Source organism: Mytilus californianus, unplaced genomic scaffold, assembly GCF_021869535.1.
Source record: "Mytilus californianus isolate M0D057914Y unplaced genomic scaffold, xbMytCali1.0.p SCAF_5, whole genome shotgun sequence".
Classification (NCBI taxonomy): Eukaryota; Metazoa; Mollusca; class Bivalvia; order Mytilida; family Mytilidae; genus Mytilus; species Mytilus californianus.
The window spans coordinates 81715322-81730335 of record NW_026262701.1 but is presented as its reverse complement, the minus strand read 5'-3'; the positions used below and the strand labels follow the sequence as shown (position 1 = coordinate 81730335).

At 32.8% G+C, this 15014-nt stretch overlaps 1 protein-coding gene across 1 annotated transcript in view; it reads right to left on the bottom strand.

The window, feature by feature from the left end:
• Positions 1-241: 241 nt before the first annotated feature.
• LOC127702781 (N-lysine methyltransferase KMT5A-A-like) overlaps positions 242-15014 on the bottom strand; it is a 29928-nt gene continuing 15155 nt past the window's right edge. Inside the window, exons 3-8 of the mRNA XM_052207083.1 lie at positions 12057-12225; positions 8577-8790; positions 5995-6040; positions 2520-2590; positions 1040-1094; positions 242-291 (exon numbers count right to left, since the gene is read on the bottom strand). Coding sequence (XP_052063043.1) covers positions 242-291; positions 1040-1094; positions 2520-2590; positions 5995-6040; positions 8577-8790; positions 12057-12225 — 605 coding nt within the window. The remainder of the gene's footprint in view (positions 292-1039; positions 1095-2519; positions 2591-5994; positions 6041-8576; positions 8791-12056; positions 12226-15014) is intronic.

The window sequence follows — 15014 nt, the reverse complement described above, 5'->3', positions numbered from 1 at the left end:
CAGTCTGCAAAAAGGAAGTGGCTTACATGACAGGTAAAAAAAAATTGCTGAAACACTCAAGTTCAACATTATCAAGCTACAGAGTTTTGACAAAATTTGACAAAAAAATTTCCCTTGTTTCTAGCTTATTGTACTCTATAGTCCAACCCTATCTGGCAGGTTCAATTTTGGAGAATAAAGCTGCTGACTATACAAGCCTGAATTCGTTGGTGGTGTTAAAAACTTTGCCTCTACGCATTTTTCACAGGGTCTTACCCTTTTGATTTGGCAGTCCTACTACAAATCTTCCTCCTATAAGACAATACACAAAAAATCAATTAGTTTTCAATTCTATAATTTTTTAATTATATGATGAATGACAGCTGAAAGATTTACTTGTTGACAAAATATTTTTGTATACATAATAATTAGATATTTGGGCCATCTTTTAGTCCTCCTTTTAATATGTATACTATCTGACACTGAATAATTGGTGTAAATGAAGAAATGTATATGGAAAGGGTTGGTGTTTAATGTCTAGTGGAAAACATAACATGCATATGGGATGAAAACATGTAAATGTGAATCACTGCTTAGAACAAGATAGACATGCTGAGTCAAAATTTCAACAATAGTATTTCCCAAACTACCAGTCAACATGAAATATGCAACCCAACCCAGAACATTTCAATTAATTGGTTTGACACAGTTCAGGATAGAACCCAAATCCTCCCACACACGCCAGGCAAACTGCCACCACAAGACTATTCAGGCAGTCCACAAGGAAAGGCTCTTCATTTTTATGGATGGCAGAGATGACAAAATATCACACAGTACAAAGTTAGTAGAACTTTCCTAATCTATCAAAAGCTAGATTGAAAACTGTGAAGTCATGCATTAGATAAACCATAAAAGTGAATTTTCACTTGAACTTGCATTGGTCTATAGTATGTTGTGAATAGTGATTTTATTTCTAACCGTACTTTAACTGAATGGTCTCAGAACTTTGAACATTCTATTGAAAGGTAAACCATTTTACATACCAAAAATTAATACTTACTTTTCAGTTCTGATATTGAAAACTTTTTCAAACTGACATAACACTTCTTTGTCATCTGAAAATATTATTTTTGAAATTATTTCCAGTCTGAATAAGGTATATAATTGGTTAACTGGCAAATTCCATTAAACTTAGTTTAAGCATACATATCCATAAACCAATCTTACGACTAAGGCCATCCAAAATGTGTTTGTGCCTGGACATAAATTTTCTTGAAAATAGGCCTCATAAGCAACATAATTTTCAAGAAATCTTATATAAGACTGATTTTTAGGCTTTTCAGTCAAAACGTTTTTATTGCAGACTCTTTACACAGAATATAAATAAAACAAGAATGTATCCATAGTACATGGATGCCACACTCGCACTATCATTTTCAATTTTCAGTGGACCATGCAATTGGGGTCAAGACTCTAATTTGGCATTAAAATTAGAAAGATCATATCATAGAGAACATGTGTACTAAGTTTCAAGTTGATTGGACTCCAACTTCATCAAAAACTACCATGACCAAAAACTTGAACCAAAAACTTTAACCTGAAACGGGACAGACGGATGGACGAAAGAATGAACGAACTGAGTGAGGAAAGGATGAACGAAAGGACACAGACCAAAAAACATAATGCCCCTAAGTGGAGAATAACAAAATAAGAGGTACACATCAATAACATAGCAATGCATCTGCACAAGCAAAAACATTTATAAGATATAGACTGAGAAAATCCTTATGATCTTCATTTATGATGTCTTTTATTTTGAATGATTTAGTTTTCATTTTTTAACATCTTAATTTTGATTATCTGATTGTTGTGTTTTTGTTTCTTAACCAATAAACACAACAACTAATCCTATATATATATTAATGTTTTTGTCCAATTAGTCAAAATGATATGCAAGGCCAGATTGAATTCACCTCAACATGGTCAGTACTTCAGCTTGCTGTCAGTAGTTCAAAGTCTTCTTTGACACAATATTTTTCAAACAAGTGTATTTCTTGTACTTTTGGTTTTACTTGAAATGTACCATTTCTTATTCAACAGTTCCAAATTATAAAGGACAGCTGAGACTCAGATCTCAAAAAGTTAGGTAGTTGATCATGTACCAAACGTTTGTCTTATGAATGTCTATAAACCAAATCCCTGTTACTTGTTGTCTTTTGTTATCTAAATAACTTTGTCATTGAGGGAATTTTATACACATTGTTGTCAATTTAATGGAATTTTATGCAACTGTCATACAAGTAAGAGGTTTAGCTAGCTATAAAACCAGGTTTAATCCATTATTTTTTACATGAGAAAATGCCTGTACCAAAGTCAGGAATATAACAGTTATTTTCCATTCCTTTGATGTGTTTGAGCTTTTGATTTTGCCATTTGATAAGGGACTTTCCTTTTTGAATTTTCCTTGGAGTTTGGTATTTTTGTTATATACTTTTTGTTATGGAAGATTAATTTTAACTTTATAAAAGTTGTTGTCTTACTTGAAGTTTCGAAGATTGCTCATGGACAGTACACAAAGAGTCTTCCAACATGTTTGGAGTTCTTGGTTCACCTATTTAATTCAAATATAGAATTGTAAGCATATGATATTGCAAATGTTTAAAGGCAATCTGTAAATTTAGGCATAACAGAAGGCAAAACTATTACACTCTACTGGTAAATATTATGTGTCACTGACGATGACTATATATAGCATGTAAGAAAAAAGTAAAAACTATAACCTACAAGATAAAGACTATCATAGCAACATTGCATCCATCTGCCAATGAAAATTACATAATACAGATATTCACAATATAGAGAATTCTGACTTGAAATCTAGAAGTGAATTTAAATATTATAGTCAAATTAGAAATTATACAATCAGGAAAAGAACTATTTTAGCAGCAAATCATTTTGCCCTTTTTGAAAGGACAAGAAGTGACCTCTTACAGAAAGCACATATATATTTTTTTTTTCTTTTTTAAAGGTTCCACCTAAATAATCCTCATTGCTCATAGTCTATAAGGGTGTGATAAACTCAGATTAACTCATAACATGAAAACATGCAGAGAAAATTTACAACAGATAGATCTCAACTAGATTAACATTTTTACCCCATGTCAGATTTACTCTAAATGCTTTAATTTCAGATATGTAAGCCAAAAACTGTATTTCACCCTTATATTCTATTTTTATGGGCCATGTTGATAGGCAGGCAGGGTCATCGGACACATTTTTTCAACTAAATACCCTAATGATTAATGTGGCCAAGTTTGGTTAAATTTGGCCCAGTAAGTTACAGAGGAGAAGATTTTTGTAAAAGTTAATGGACGACGGACGACGACGGATGTCAAGTGATGAGAAAAGCTCACAATGGGCCAGATGAGCTAACAAATCGTGGTACTATCATATAGAATCATCAAAATATCTAAATGAACAGCAGACCAGAAATGATTTCCAGTATTCACTTCATCCTACAATAGCCTTTTCTTTATTCTATAATCAGGATAATGGTAGGTTTCTTAATGACTTTAAATCATCGGAAAAGGAACACAGTAGTCCATTTTATTATAATTGCATGAATTTAAAGTGAGATTTTAACAGAGAGCGCCTAGTTTTCTTCTTCTTATTCTTCATAATTAAGGTATGAAATATTCCATCGACATCTGATGACCACATACTGTTGCATATGTGGACTATATATAAAATTTACCCCAATTTAAACAGAAAATAAATATTTATAGTACAATGAAAATAACAACCTTGATACTATAAACATTCTAACTTTATGTTATTAAATAATAGTACAGAGAACAGTAAGAGGGAGCTTTTGTCTGACGTTATTAACTGATGGTGCCTGAACAAGTACCACAGGAGCTGATTCCACTCACAGTGACACAATGCAAATGATTAGAAGGGACCATCAGAGAAATATGGGGAATAATGAAATCAAAGTTATTTGTTAATTTGTTCATATTCAAACACTTCTTATTTGACTCAATTTCAAATTTAGAATTTTGTGGAAGACATTTATTATGGATTGCCATGTCCAAGGATAAAAAGCCTTTTTTTAAATGTTTTTCGTTAAGCAATTGCTGTATCATTGCTAGGCTGTTATAAGCATCTAGTACACTAAATCTAAGGGTCACCATTCATTTGTCCCGTAATTAGGCTTGTATAGTTTGCACTGGTACATTATCCGAACCCCCCTTCTCGCCATGAAATTTCAGGTAAAACAAGTGAAACTGTGAGCTACTGCTCACTGATGATACCCCCGCCCAAATACTTGACGGTAAACAGGAAGTTGTTGAGTGATGAATCTGAAAACACATCACATGGTATAGCTGATTTATATAAACCCTGAAACCAAATTTCAGAAATCCTTGTAATGTAGTTCCTGAGAAAAATTGGACGAACATTTTTCAACTTGGATGTCATTTGTACAATGATGTAAGTGTTCTGTAAATAGGAAGTTGTTGAGTGATGAATCTGAAAACGCATCACACGGTATAGCTGACTTATACAAACCCTGAAACCAACTTTCTGAAATCCTTGTAATGTCGTTCCTTAGAAAAATGAGACGAAAAATTATTCATGGGACGGACGGACGGACGGACTGACGGATGGATGGATGGATGGACTGACTGATGGACGGACGGATGGACAGACAGAGGTAAAACAGTATACCCCCACTTTTTTAAACCTGGGTATAAACTCTGAACTGTTACAAAATGTCTGATGAAACTCCAGTAATTTCAAATCTTGTGTGGTAATTTGTGGTATCGTTTTCCATCATCAAACAGAAGTTGAAACTGCTTGTAAATGGTTCTAGAACACTTCACAATTGTCATGATTGTTAAAATAAGTCAATATCACACAAAAAGCAATTTAGAAACTTGTGTATATTTAAACCAGAAGTTTGAATAGCTCATGTAAAAGAAAATAAATACGGTGAGAGTGTACGGAAAAATCTGTATTTAATAGATATCACTAGAATACGACTTTAAAAGTAAAACAGTTCCATTCTTGTGTAAAACAATGTTTAATATTTATATAACACTGATGTTTGAAGGATTTTAAGCTAATACAAAACACAGATTCCAGTTTATTTTAAGCAATGCAGTGAAAGAAACAAGAAATTTGTAGTGAAGCATTTAGTTTTTAAATTTATCAGTTTTAACTTGATATTGAATGAAAATAACATATTAATATGGATAAGGTAAATTATTAGTTTTGAAAATGATAATAGCGCCCTCTACAATAATAATAACAAACATGGCAGAACGTAAACAAACCATCTCGCGAAATAGAATTTTTCTATTATTTCTTGCTTATTGCACTCTATGGTTCGCACCCCTGTATGGCAGGTTCATTTTTTGGAGAATAAAACTGTGGACTATACAAGCCTTTATTCGGAAGCTTTGAATTCTTCTTAAACAAACAATATTATTTTGTTTTGTTCTAATTTTGTACTAATAAAGCAATTAATATGTGATAATCTTTGTATCTAATAAAAACTGTTGCTAGGCAACCTTTCTTTTAACAGGAGCACAATAGTTTTTTTTCTTCAAGTAACTTAGGGCATTGACCATCAATGATATAAACATTAACTTACTTGGAGAGGGCTAAAAGTGACCCTAATCATACCTTGTCCTTTACTGATTGACAATTAGTAATGGCACACAAACTATTATGCAATAAATATGTCATAATTAAGGATCATTTAAGCCATGGTTTAATGTAGATACATATTTATTTAGTCCATGAATCAGAATCATGTGCATTCGTATCAAGAAATTTTCAAAAAATCATGAGTTTTGGGATAATATAAGTCTCCAAGAATATTGCTTTACATAGCAAATTAGACAAGACTGCCTTAAATGCAAACCATTATTCCCGTTGGGGCAGTAGGCGACTATTAAATTATGGACAACAGAAAACAAATAAAGACAAATTTAGCTGAATGATAGATACCTTTATCATGTGAAGCTTTAACTGTCTTCAAGCTATTCTTGTCAGACTGGAAAAGAAAAATCAATTCAATGTAGCCTACAAGAATCTTGCATCACTTATCAGGCATCTATACAATTCACAACTACATATTTTTTCTCTTCCCCATAAATAACATTAGCCCGTTATTCAGTTGTTGTCTTTGGTTACTGTTTATTATATTTGTTGTTATTCATTTTTTTAGGATAAATCATGCTGTTGCATGGTAATCTCGTTTGAATGTTTACATTTTTATTTGTCTTACTATAAGGTATGCATGGATTTCGCTCAATGTTGATTGCAGTAATATGAGTTAACATGACCTACAATTTCTTAAATCCAAGTCTTTTGGTTCCAGTGGATAGTTGTCTCAATGGCAATCAAACAATGTCTCCTTATTTTCATACAATTGCTTACGAAATGGGACATTAAAAAAAACCATAAAAACACAACAATTGTTTTTATAAATTCCTCCTAAATGATGCTTCAGATAAAATCAAGTCTCTTTGTTTCTTGCTTTAATATGTGTAGTATTGTGAATTTTTGAGGACAGTTTTTTGTGGATTTTGTGGGTACAGATGAATAGTTAATTCAAATGTTCAACAAAGTATAAATTTCTCTTAGGATTGTATGCAAACTTTAAAGATTATCCCAAAGTCTGCATCAGCAGAGGAAAAATTTAGCATAACTAACAAAATATGAAAAATGTAAATCATAATGCAATTGGCCTGGTTGAGCAATTTTCATCAATAAAGCCATTTCTTAATCAATCAAGGACTATTACATCAGATCAACAACAGTGATAAACGCACAGATATGTCTCGCTTTTTTGTTATTTTTGTTGTAAAATGCAAATGTTGAAATCAAAATAGCAATACCTTAACATGTAAGATATGCAAAATATTCAGAGTCAATGAAAAAAGGTACAGGGCCAAACAATCTCCATGAAAATGAGATGTGTCAATGCTAATACAAGTGCATACCATATTATTGACCTTCCACTAGTGGTTCCCCATAAACTGACCTAATCACAAACTAATACATGCAAACTAACCAAAAGTTTCAAAGTCAATAGACCATGATTGAGGGGCGTGGTCAAATAATCTCCATGGAAATGAGGTGATGTGCCAATTCTAATACAACTACAAACCAAATATCATTAACCTTCCACCATTGGTTCCCCATAAACTGACCTAATCACAAACTAATATGTGTAAACTAAGCAAATGTTTCAAAGCCAACAGACCATGACTGAGGGGGCTGGGCCAAATAATAGACAAAGAAATGAGATGTGACAATGCTAATACAACTGCACACCAAATATCATTGACCTACCACCAGTTGTTCTACATAAACTGACCTAATCACAAACTAAAACATTGCTGATGCCACCGATGAAAGCGCTGTTTGAAACAGCATACCAGGTCTTGCTATAAGTCTTGCTTTTTTACTACATCATGTACATTAAGGTGATACACACATTATTAAAATGGAACTTGACCACCATTTTCTAATCAGTAACAACATAAAAAAAAATTTAATCATTGATTGATGTTTTATCAAGTGATCATTATCATAAACAGCTGGAGCAACCTGGCCAAAAAACCTGCTGACACTGCTGTAAATGTATTACCCCAAATAAATGACCAGTGCTGTACATGTATTACCCCAAATTAATGACCAGTGCTGTACATGTATTACCCCAAATTAATAACCAGTGCTGTACATGTATGACCCCAAATTAATAACCAGTGCTGTACGTGTATTGCCACAAATTAATAACCAGTGCTATACATGTATTACCCCAAATTAATAACCAGTGCTGTACATGTATTACCCCAAATTAATAACTAGTGCTGTACATGTATGACCTCATATTAATAACCAGTGCTGTACATGTATTACCCCAAATTAATACCTAGTGCTGTACATGTATGACCCCAAATTAATAACCAGTGCTGTACATGTATGACCCCAAATTAATAACCAGTGCTGTACGTGTATTGCCACAAATTAATAACCAGTGCTGTACATGTATTACCCCAAATTAATAACCAGTGCTGTACATGTATTACCCCAAATTAATAACTAGTGCTGTACATGTATGACCCCAAATTAATAACCAGTGCTGTACATGTATTACCCCAAATTAATACCTAGTGCTGTACATGTATGACCCCAAATTAATAACCAGTGCTGTACATGTATGACCCCAAATTAATAACCAGTGCTGTACGTGTATTGCCACAAATTAATAACCAGTGCTGTACATGTATTACCCCAAATTAATAACCAGTGCTGTACATGTATTACCCCAAATTAATAACTAGTGCTGTACATGTATGACCCCCAAATTAATAACCTGTGCTGTACATGTATTACCCCAAATTAATAACCAGTTTTTAGTTTGTTTGAAAACCAAATAAATTTGACAAGGCCTCTTTTAAACATATAAATGGTATTAGTAAAAATCAAAATGGATCATCAACAATAACTCATATCATAATATAATTCAAATAAATTCAGTCATTTAAAATGTTAGAAAAATGTTTAAAAATCAAGCTTACATTTGTTGTTTTGGACTTTTTTCTCCATGGCAGGTTTTTAGATTGATCCCCATAATCGTAGCGTAACTCCTCTCCCCTGACTATTTCTTTGAGGGCAAATAATGCCAAATGGGGATTACCATCCACATGAATACGCCTCATAATAGAATTTTTTTCTCTGCCAACGCCATCATTGACATACCTGCCCATTAATTTTGAATTTGTAGCATCAATGCTGAAAAATGAAATTTCACAATAAACATTCATTGTCAATGATCAATTAGCAGTTTTGTAAAGCCTGTCATGGCATATTATACAATATTGTACAATTAGTAGTAAATTGATCAAAATATACAAGAGCTAGTACCGGACATGAAAAATACCTGTGTCAATGCAGATGTTAGCATCCATATGTCACCCTACAGCCTTCAACAATGACCAAAACCCAAAACATGACAAAAAATGTAAAAAATATCAAAAGAATCAACTGTTGACACAGATATGTGTCTCACCTTTTTGAAATTTTGATAGTATAATAAAAATATTGAAATTAAAATGGAAATATCATGTACCCTATGCAAAACAATCAAATTCAATGAACCATGGTTGAAAGTGCTGGTGCAAACTATTCAAATACATGTAATGCAAGCAAATGTTTTAAAGCCATTAGACAATAACTGAGGGGTATTGAGCCAAATATTCACCATTGATATTTGATGTGCCAATGCTTATACATCTGTATACCAAATATCAATAACTTACATCAAGTGGTTCCCCTTAAACTGACCTAATCATATCATAGTATCAAAGAAACAGACTTAACCAGAAAAAACTATAAACATTGACCAATGAACCATGAAAATGAAGTCAAGATCAGAGAATCCTACCAAACAGACAGACATCATGTCCTTTTTTCCATATGTACACCTTACAATCATTACATACACCAAATATAGTTGACCTATTGCTTATTCTTGTATCTGAGATTAGGACCAAATTTCAGAAACTTAACATTGACCAATGCTACAGTTGACACAAAAAAAAATGATCATGCTGCACAGAATGTTTTTGAAACAATGGAGAACTAGACATCATTGAGATGGGAGCCATCTTTGTGGTCCCCGCTGTAAATAACCTGTGGTAAAAAATTTGTATCTTTACCAAAGGACATGGGGTTGTGAACTGAAACCAAAGTTTTTGAGCTTGACCTTTGACCTAGGAAGTTGTAAATACATTATGACACACCCTCTGGTAGTGGTAAATATACATGTCAAGTATAAACTTTGAAATCATAACGGTTGTCAAGATATAGAGCGGACACGATCTTTACCATAGGACATGGGGTTGTCAACTGAAACCAAAGTTTTTGACCTTGACCTTTGACCTTGGAAGTTGTACATACATTATGACACACCTTCTAGTGTTGGTTAATATATATGTCAAGTATCTATAATATTATATGAGAAGACCTCATTTTGTGTGTTGCTTTCCAAGATAAATTAATCATCATGCCTCTGTGTCCCATAGGTATCATGCATAGTCGTGTTTGTCATCCTCGCTTTTCATTATTCAGTTTGGGTTATTTTTGGAGGAAAAACGAAAATAAAGGCATTCGGATATTGTGTCCGTCATCCGACGGACTTTTAAGTCATAGACAAGACCTCCTTTTAGGACTGTTTTAACATTACACATAATTTTCATAAGTACTTGGGGACAGGACAATTATTTACGTGTTTTTCTGTATACTATGATCATACATATACTATAAATAAAGTGTATTTGCTATTTACTATCATTTATATTATATAGAGTCTCTATATTATGTACAAGTGACCGCCTTGCATAGTAAACTTGGAACTGAATGATAGTAAATAGCAAATATAATTTACTTATAGTACATGTTTGTTCATAGTATAAAGAAAAACGTGAAAATAATTGAAATTAATAGAAAAAAATAACGGACTGTGGAAAAAAGGGAAGGGCTAAAAACTCATCCTACAACAGTTTACATAATTTCAACAATGCTCTAAATGCCTGCAATTTCGCGGGTGTGTTCTAGTAAACTTTGAAATCATAACGGTTCTAAAGATATAGAGCAGACACAGTCTGCGCCATAGGACATGGGGTTATCAACTGAAACCAAAGTTTTTGACCTTGAACTTTGACCTAGGAAGTTGTACAAACATAATGACACTCCCTCTGGTGTTGGTTAACATACATGTCAAGTATAAAGTATGAAAGTACATGTATGAAGTTTCTCTAGACATAGAGCGGACACAATTTGTTAGGTGTGGACACTGGACAAACAGACAGAAAGATGGATGGACTGACTGACTGATCACTATAGGGCAACCCGCCACTAGGCGGAGCCCTAATGATCTTTACAAATTACTACTGTGTAGCATCATCACCTGATATAGGCACTCCAGAAGCAGTTGAAAAAACAAATGGGTAGTCAGGACAAGGTCAAATTCTTCTCATTTTCATAATATTCTACGTTTTGCTGACAAGTAAAGTTTTCTGATACTGATTCCTAATACATGTAACATAGCCATTATTTGGGTCTGATTATGATCCTTTAATGACTTTTTCTCTCTCAAATCTTCAAAATCAGAACTGATGGTACCTGTTCAAAGAAGCATGTAACAAGTTGAAACTCATTTAAACACATTTATCCTTCAACTATTCATTTGAGGTATTTGTAGAACAAAGTTATATTATATTTAAGCTTGAACAATATTGTGACATAATTAGTTTTTATCTATTGTTTTCTGAGAATTTCATGTAAATGAAGTGAATAAATTGTACAGCAAAATGCTTTTTTTTCATCTTTTGCAAAGTTCATATCCTCTTACATTTTTTTTTATTCTTGAACATGCATGAAATATTTGCCACTAGACATTAAGCTACCAACAATCAATCAATTATACAATTCAATAATATCATGTGCACAACTAGTACTGTAATATGTGTTCAATAATTCTGTGAAGTTTAAGGGATCTAAATTTAAAATTGAAGGCAGAATTGTTTACACAAAACAGATCCCTCTTTTGTTAATTTTGCCAAAAATTATAACCAAGTTTGGAAAAAGAGAAAAAATTCCTTTAACAATTCCATAATAGCAAGTGTACAATATTTCCGTCAAGTTTCAATTGCTACACTTTATATTGCTAAATCAACACCGAAAGGGTACTGTCACCTGCATTTGTAAAGATGATTACTGTAAGATCTAAATAATCACTTATTAATTGTGATGTACATGTGAGTATGTTAAAATTGTGTAGACATTTTTAATACACAAAATGTTGTTAAAAAGTAAATGTCAATATTTCAAACCCTAGCAAATTTTTATAAAAAGGAAAAAAACATCTCTCTTACCCCTCCCCCTGAAATTACAATCTGAATAATGAATTAAAATGTTTTCTCACAAAATATGCTTAGAATAATCCTGAAAAGTCACAACATCATCATTTTGAAACCAAAAAAATGCAGCTTTCTTACCTCAGCTTCTGATCCTCATTATCTCTAAAAAAGAAAACATAACATCCATGGCCTTTTCTGACATGGCTGTCAAGTCTCCTGTCTCCTTTTTCACTGGACATCAACTTGCCTTCATACTCAAGTAGAAATTCTCCCTTCATAAAAGCTCTTGTTGTAAAGACCCCTTTTCCTGAAATGAAAACAAATTGCTTATATCTACTTAATACAATAAAATGCTTCGCTGATTGCAGCCTGATATGACTGCAGAAGTCGAAACCTGAACAGCTGGGGCAAGTTTGGACATAAAATTCAAGTTTGATACTGTCTGTTGGATTGTGATCAAATTTTTGACATAATATAGGTTTTTGACACAAAATAGATGTGGTCAAAGATCTTAAAAATCTATTACGCAATACTGTGCTATTGGGTAATATTGTTCAATTGAAAATTTCTTCTTGAAACTTTTCAAAAATTTGAAATTCAAAAATTTTGGAGAAAAAAAATATGAACCCCCCACCCCCCAAAAAAAAATTTGGGAAAAAAAAAAATACCCCAAACTTTTTGACCCCCCTTGGAGTAATTACCCCCAAACTCAACCCCAGCCTTCCATTTGAGTTATGGCACCTTATAGTACAACTTTAGAGAGATCCATACATTTAAACACAAGTTATTGTCTGGAAACTAGAAAAATGCTTGTTTTTGGTCACTTTTTGGCCTCTTAATTCCTACATGTTTGGGGCAATTACCCTCAAACTCAATCCCAGCCTTCCCTTTGTGATATGGAACCTTGTGGTATAATTTCAGAGAGATCCATACACTTACACACAAGTTATTGTCCAGAAACTACAAAAATGCTTGTTTTTTTGCCCCTTTTTAGCCCCCAACTCCTAAATTGTTGGTACCATAACCCCTAAAATCAATCCCAACCTTCCTTTTGTGGTATTTAACCTTCTTGTAAAATTTCATAGAGATCCATTCACTTAAACTAAAGTTATTGTCCAGAAACCAAATGTGTGTCTAGACGACCACGACGACAACCACATCATAGCATTATACAAACCCAAAAATTTTTTTGCTGTCGTATAAAAACTGAAATATTCATGTAGTCTGGTAGTTCCTTCTATATCTAATTATGATATCAGAAAGTGAATAAAACTAAAGGCTGTAAAGGGTATTTGTTGCTCACAGAGGTCTATGTGCATCTTCCACAATGGGGACAAAAAAGTGTAAAAAAAAAAATTGTCATTTAAAGGGAAATAACTCCAATAAAGAGTGATCCGATAATTTCAGGTATGTGAATTATTTGTAGCTCTAGTCTTGCTGATCAATTTTGCTATCCAATTTTCTCTCTATCTACTAGTCTTTTTAAGATTATAGGAAAAAATAAACAAAAATTGGTAATAATTCCTATAAGTCATCTGACAGTTTAGATGAAAATAGACAATAAGTAAATTTTTCCACATTCTGAACATTTTCTCTAATTCGCCACCGGCAGATCACTATTGCTATGTCGAGCTTTCTGAAACAAAAAAAAGATGTGGCATGATTGATACAACTCTCCAGCAGAGGCCAAATGAATTAGAAGGTTAGCATCTATAGGTCACTGTTACATATAATGACCTTCAACAATGGGCAAAGCTCAAAAGCAAGCTTTAAACGTCATCGAAATGAAAAAAGAATTTAAATGAGAAAACTTATTTTCATCATCAGCATTACAGTAACCTTCATACTAAAAGTATAATATAAGTGTATGATGTTAAATTTTAAAATTTAATTTAAAAAATAATATTTATATGCTCGACAAAAACCAAAACACAAAAACTGAATTTTAACCACTGAACTATTAAAATGAAGTCAAGGTCAGATGGCACCTGCCAATTGCAGCAATTTTTCCATTTGTAAAGGGGCATAACTCTAGAACAGCAAAAGTGATGCCACCAACCTTCAAACTCAATCTGTGTTTTGTAGTCGTTAGCATTGTGTATAAGATTCATTACATTTTTTTGAGGCAAACTAAAGTCACGAGAACTGAAACAAAAATTCAGCAATATTCCATTTGTAAAGGGGCATAACTCTAGAACAATAAAAGTTACCCCACCAAAATTCAAACTTTATTTGTGTTTTGTTGTAATAAGCATTGTTTATAGTTTCATAATATTTGGTTGAGGCAATCTTAAGTTAGAGAAAGGAAACCAATTTTGGGGCATACCAACAGACGGACGGAAGAACAAGGGTAAAACTTAATGCCCCCCTGATACGGTGAGGGCATTTGACGCTAACAGTAGTGAAAAAGATACGTTTGATGCTTGACAAAAATTGCCATTCCTACCCTTATTACTATACTATATATAAAAATATTAATTTTCGCGAACCATTTAGGTCACGGAAATTCCAAAAAATCCCTAGAGTAAGGAGAGTTGTACAGATAATGTGAATACACAGAACCCCGATCCAATTCATCTTTTGCTAAAAGTGTTCGTCATTTTCTGTTTTGTATCTACTAACAACCTTCCATTTTTCAATAATTCCTATTTAAGTGTGCAAAAAAACTGCATTAAAAATAGATATTCCCAAAGTTAAAATTCCGCTGATTGGTTGAACTACTGCTAAGATTCACAAACCTAAACTATAAATACATTTCCTCCTTTAAAATGTAATTCCTAAGTGAAGCTACTGTAAAGGTAATATATTAATCCTGATGTAATCTTCAATATTAAATGAAGCTGAAACTGTATATCAGTAGAAGAGAAGACAATGATAGATTGTTAAATGAACGTCTATATAATGTTGTTACATAAAATGCGATATTGAGTAAGGATCTATCCCGCCATAAAAAAAAATCCATTGAAAACAGAGAATATAATCTTTTTGTTTTCAGAAATTCCGTTGAGCATTATTTATATTTAATTTGTATTGTATTTGGGTGCTGTTGACCTTTGTCTTTGAGAGCGCGGTAAGTAACAATCCCATTTCTTAGAA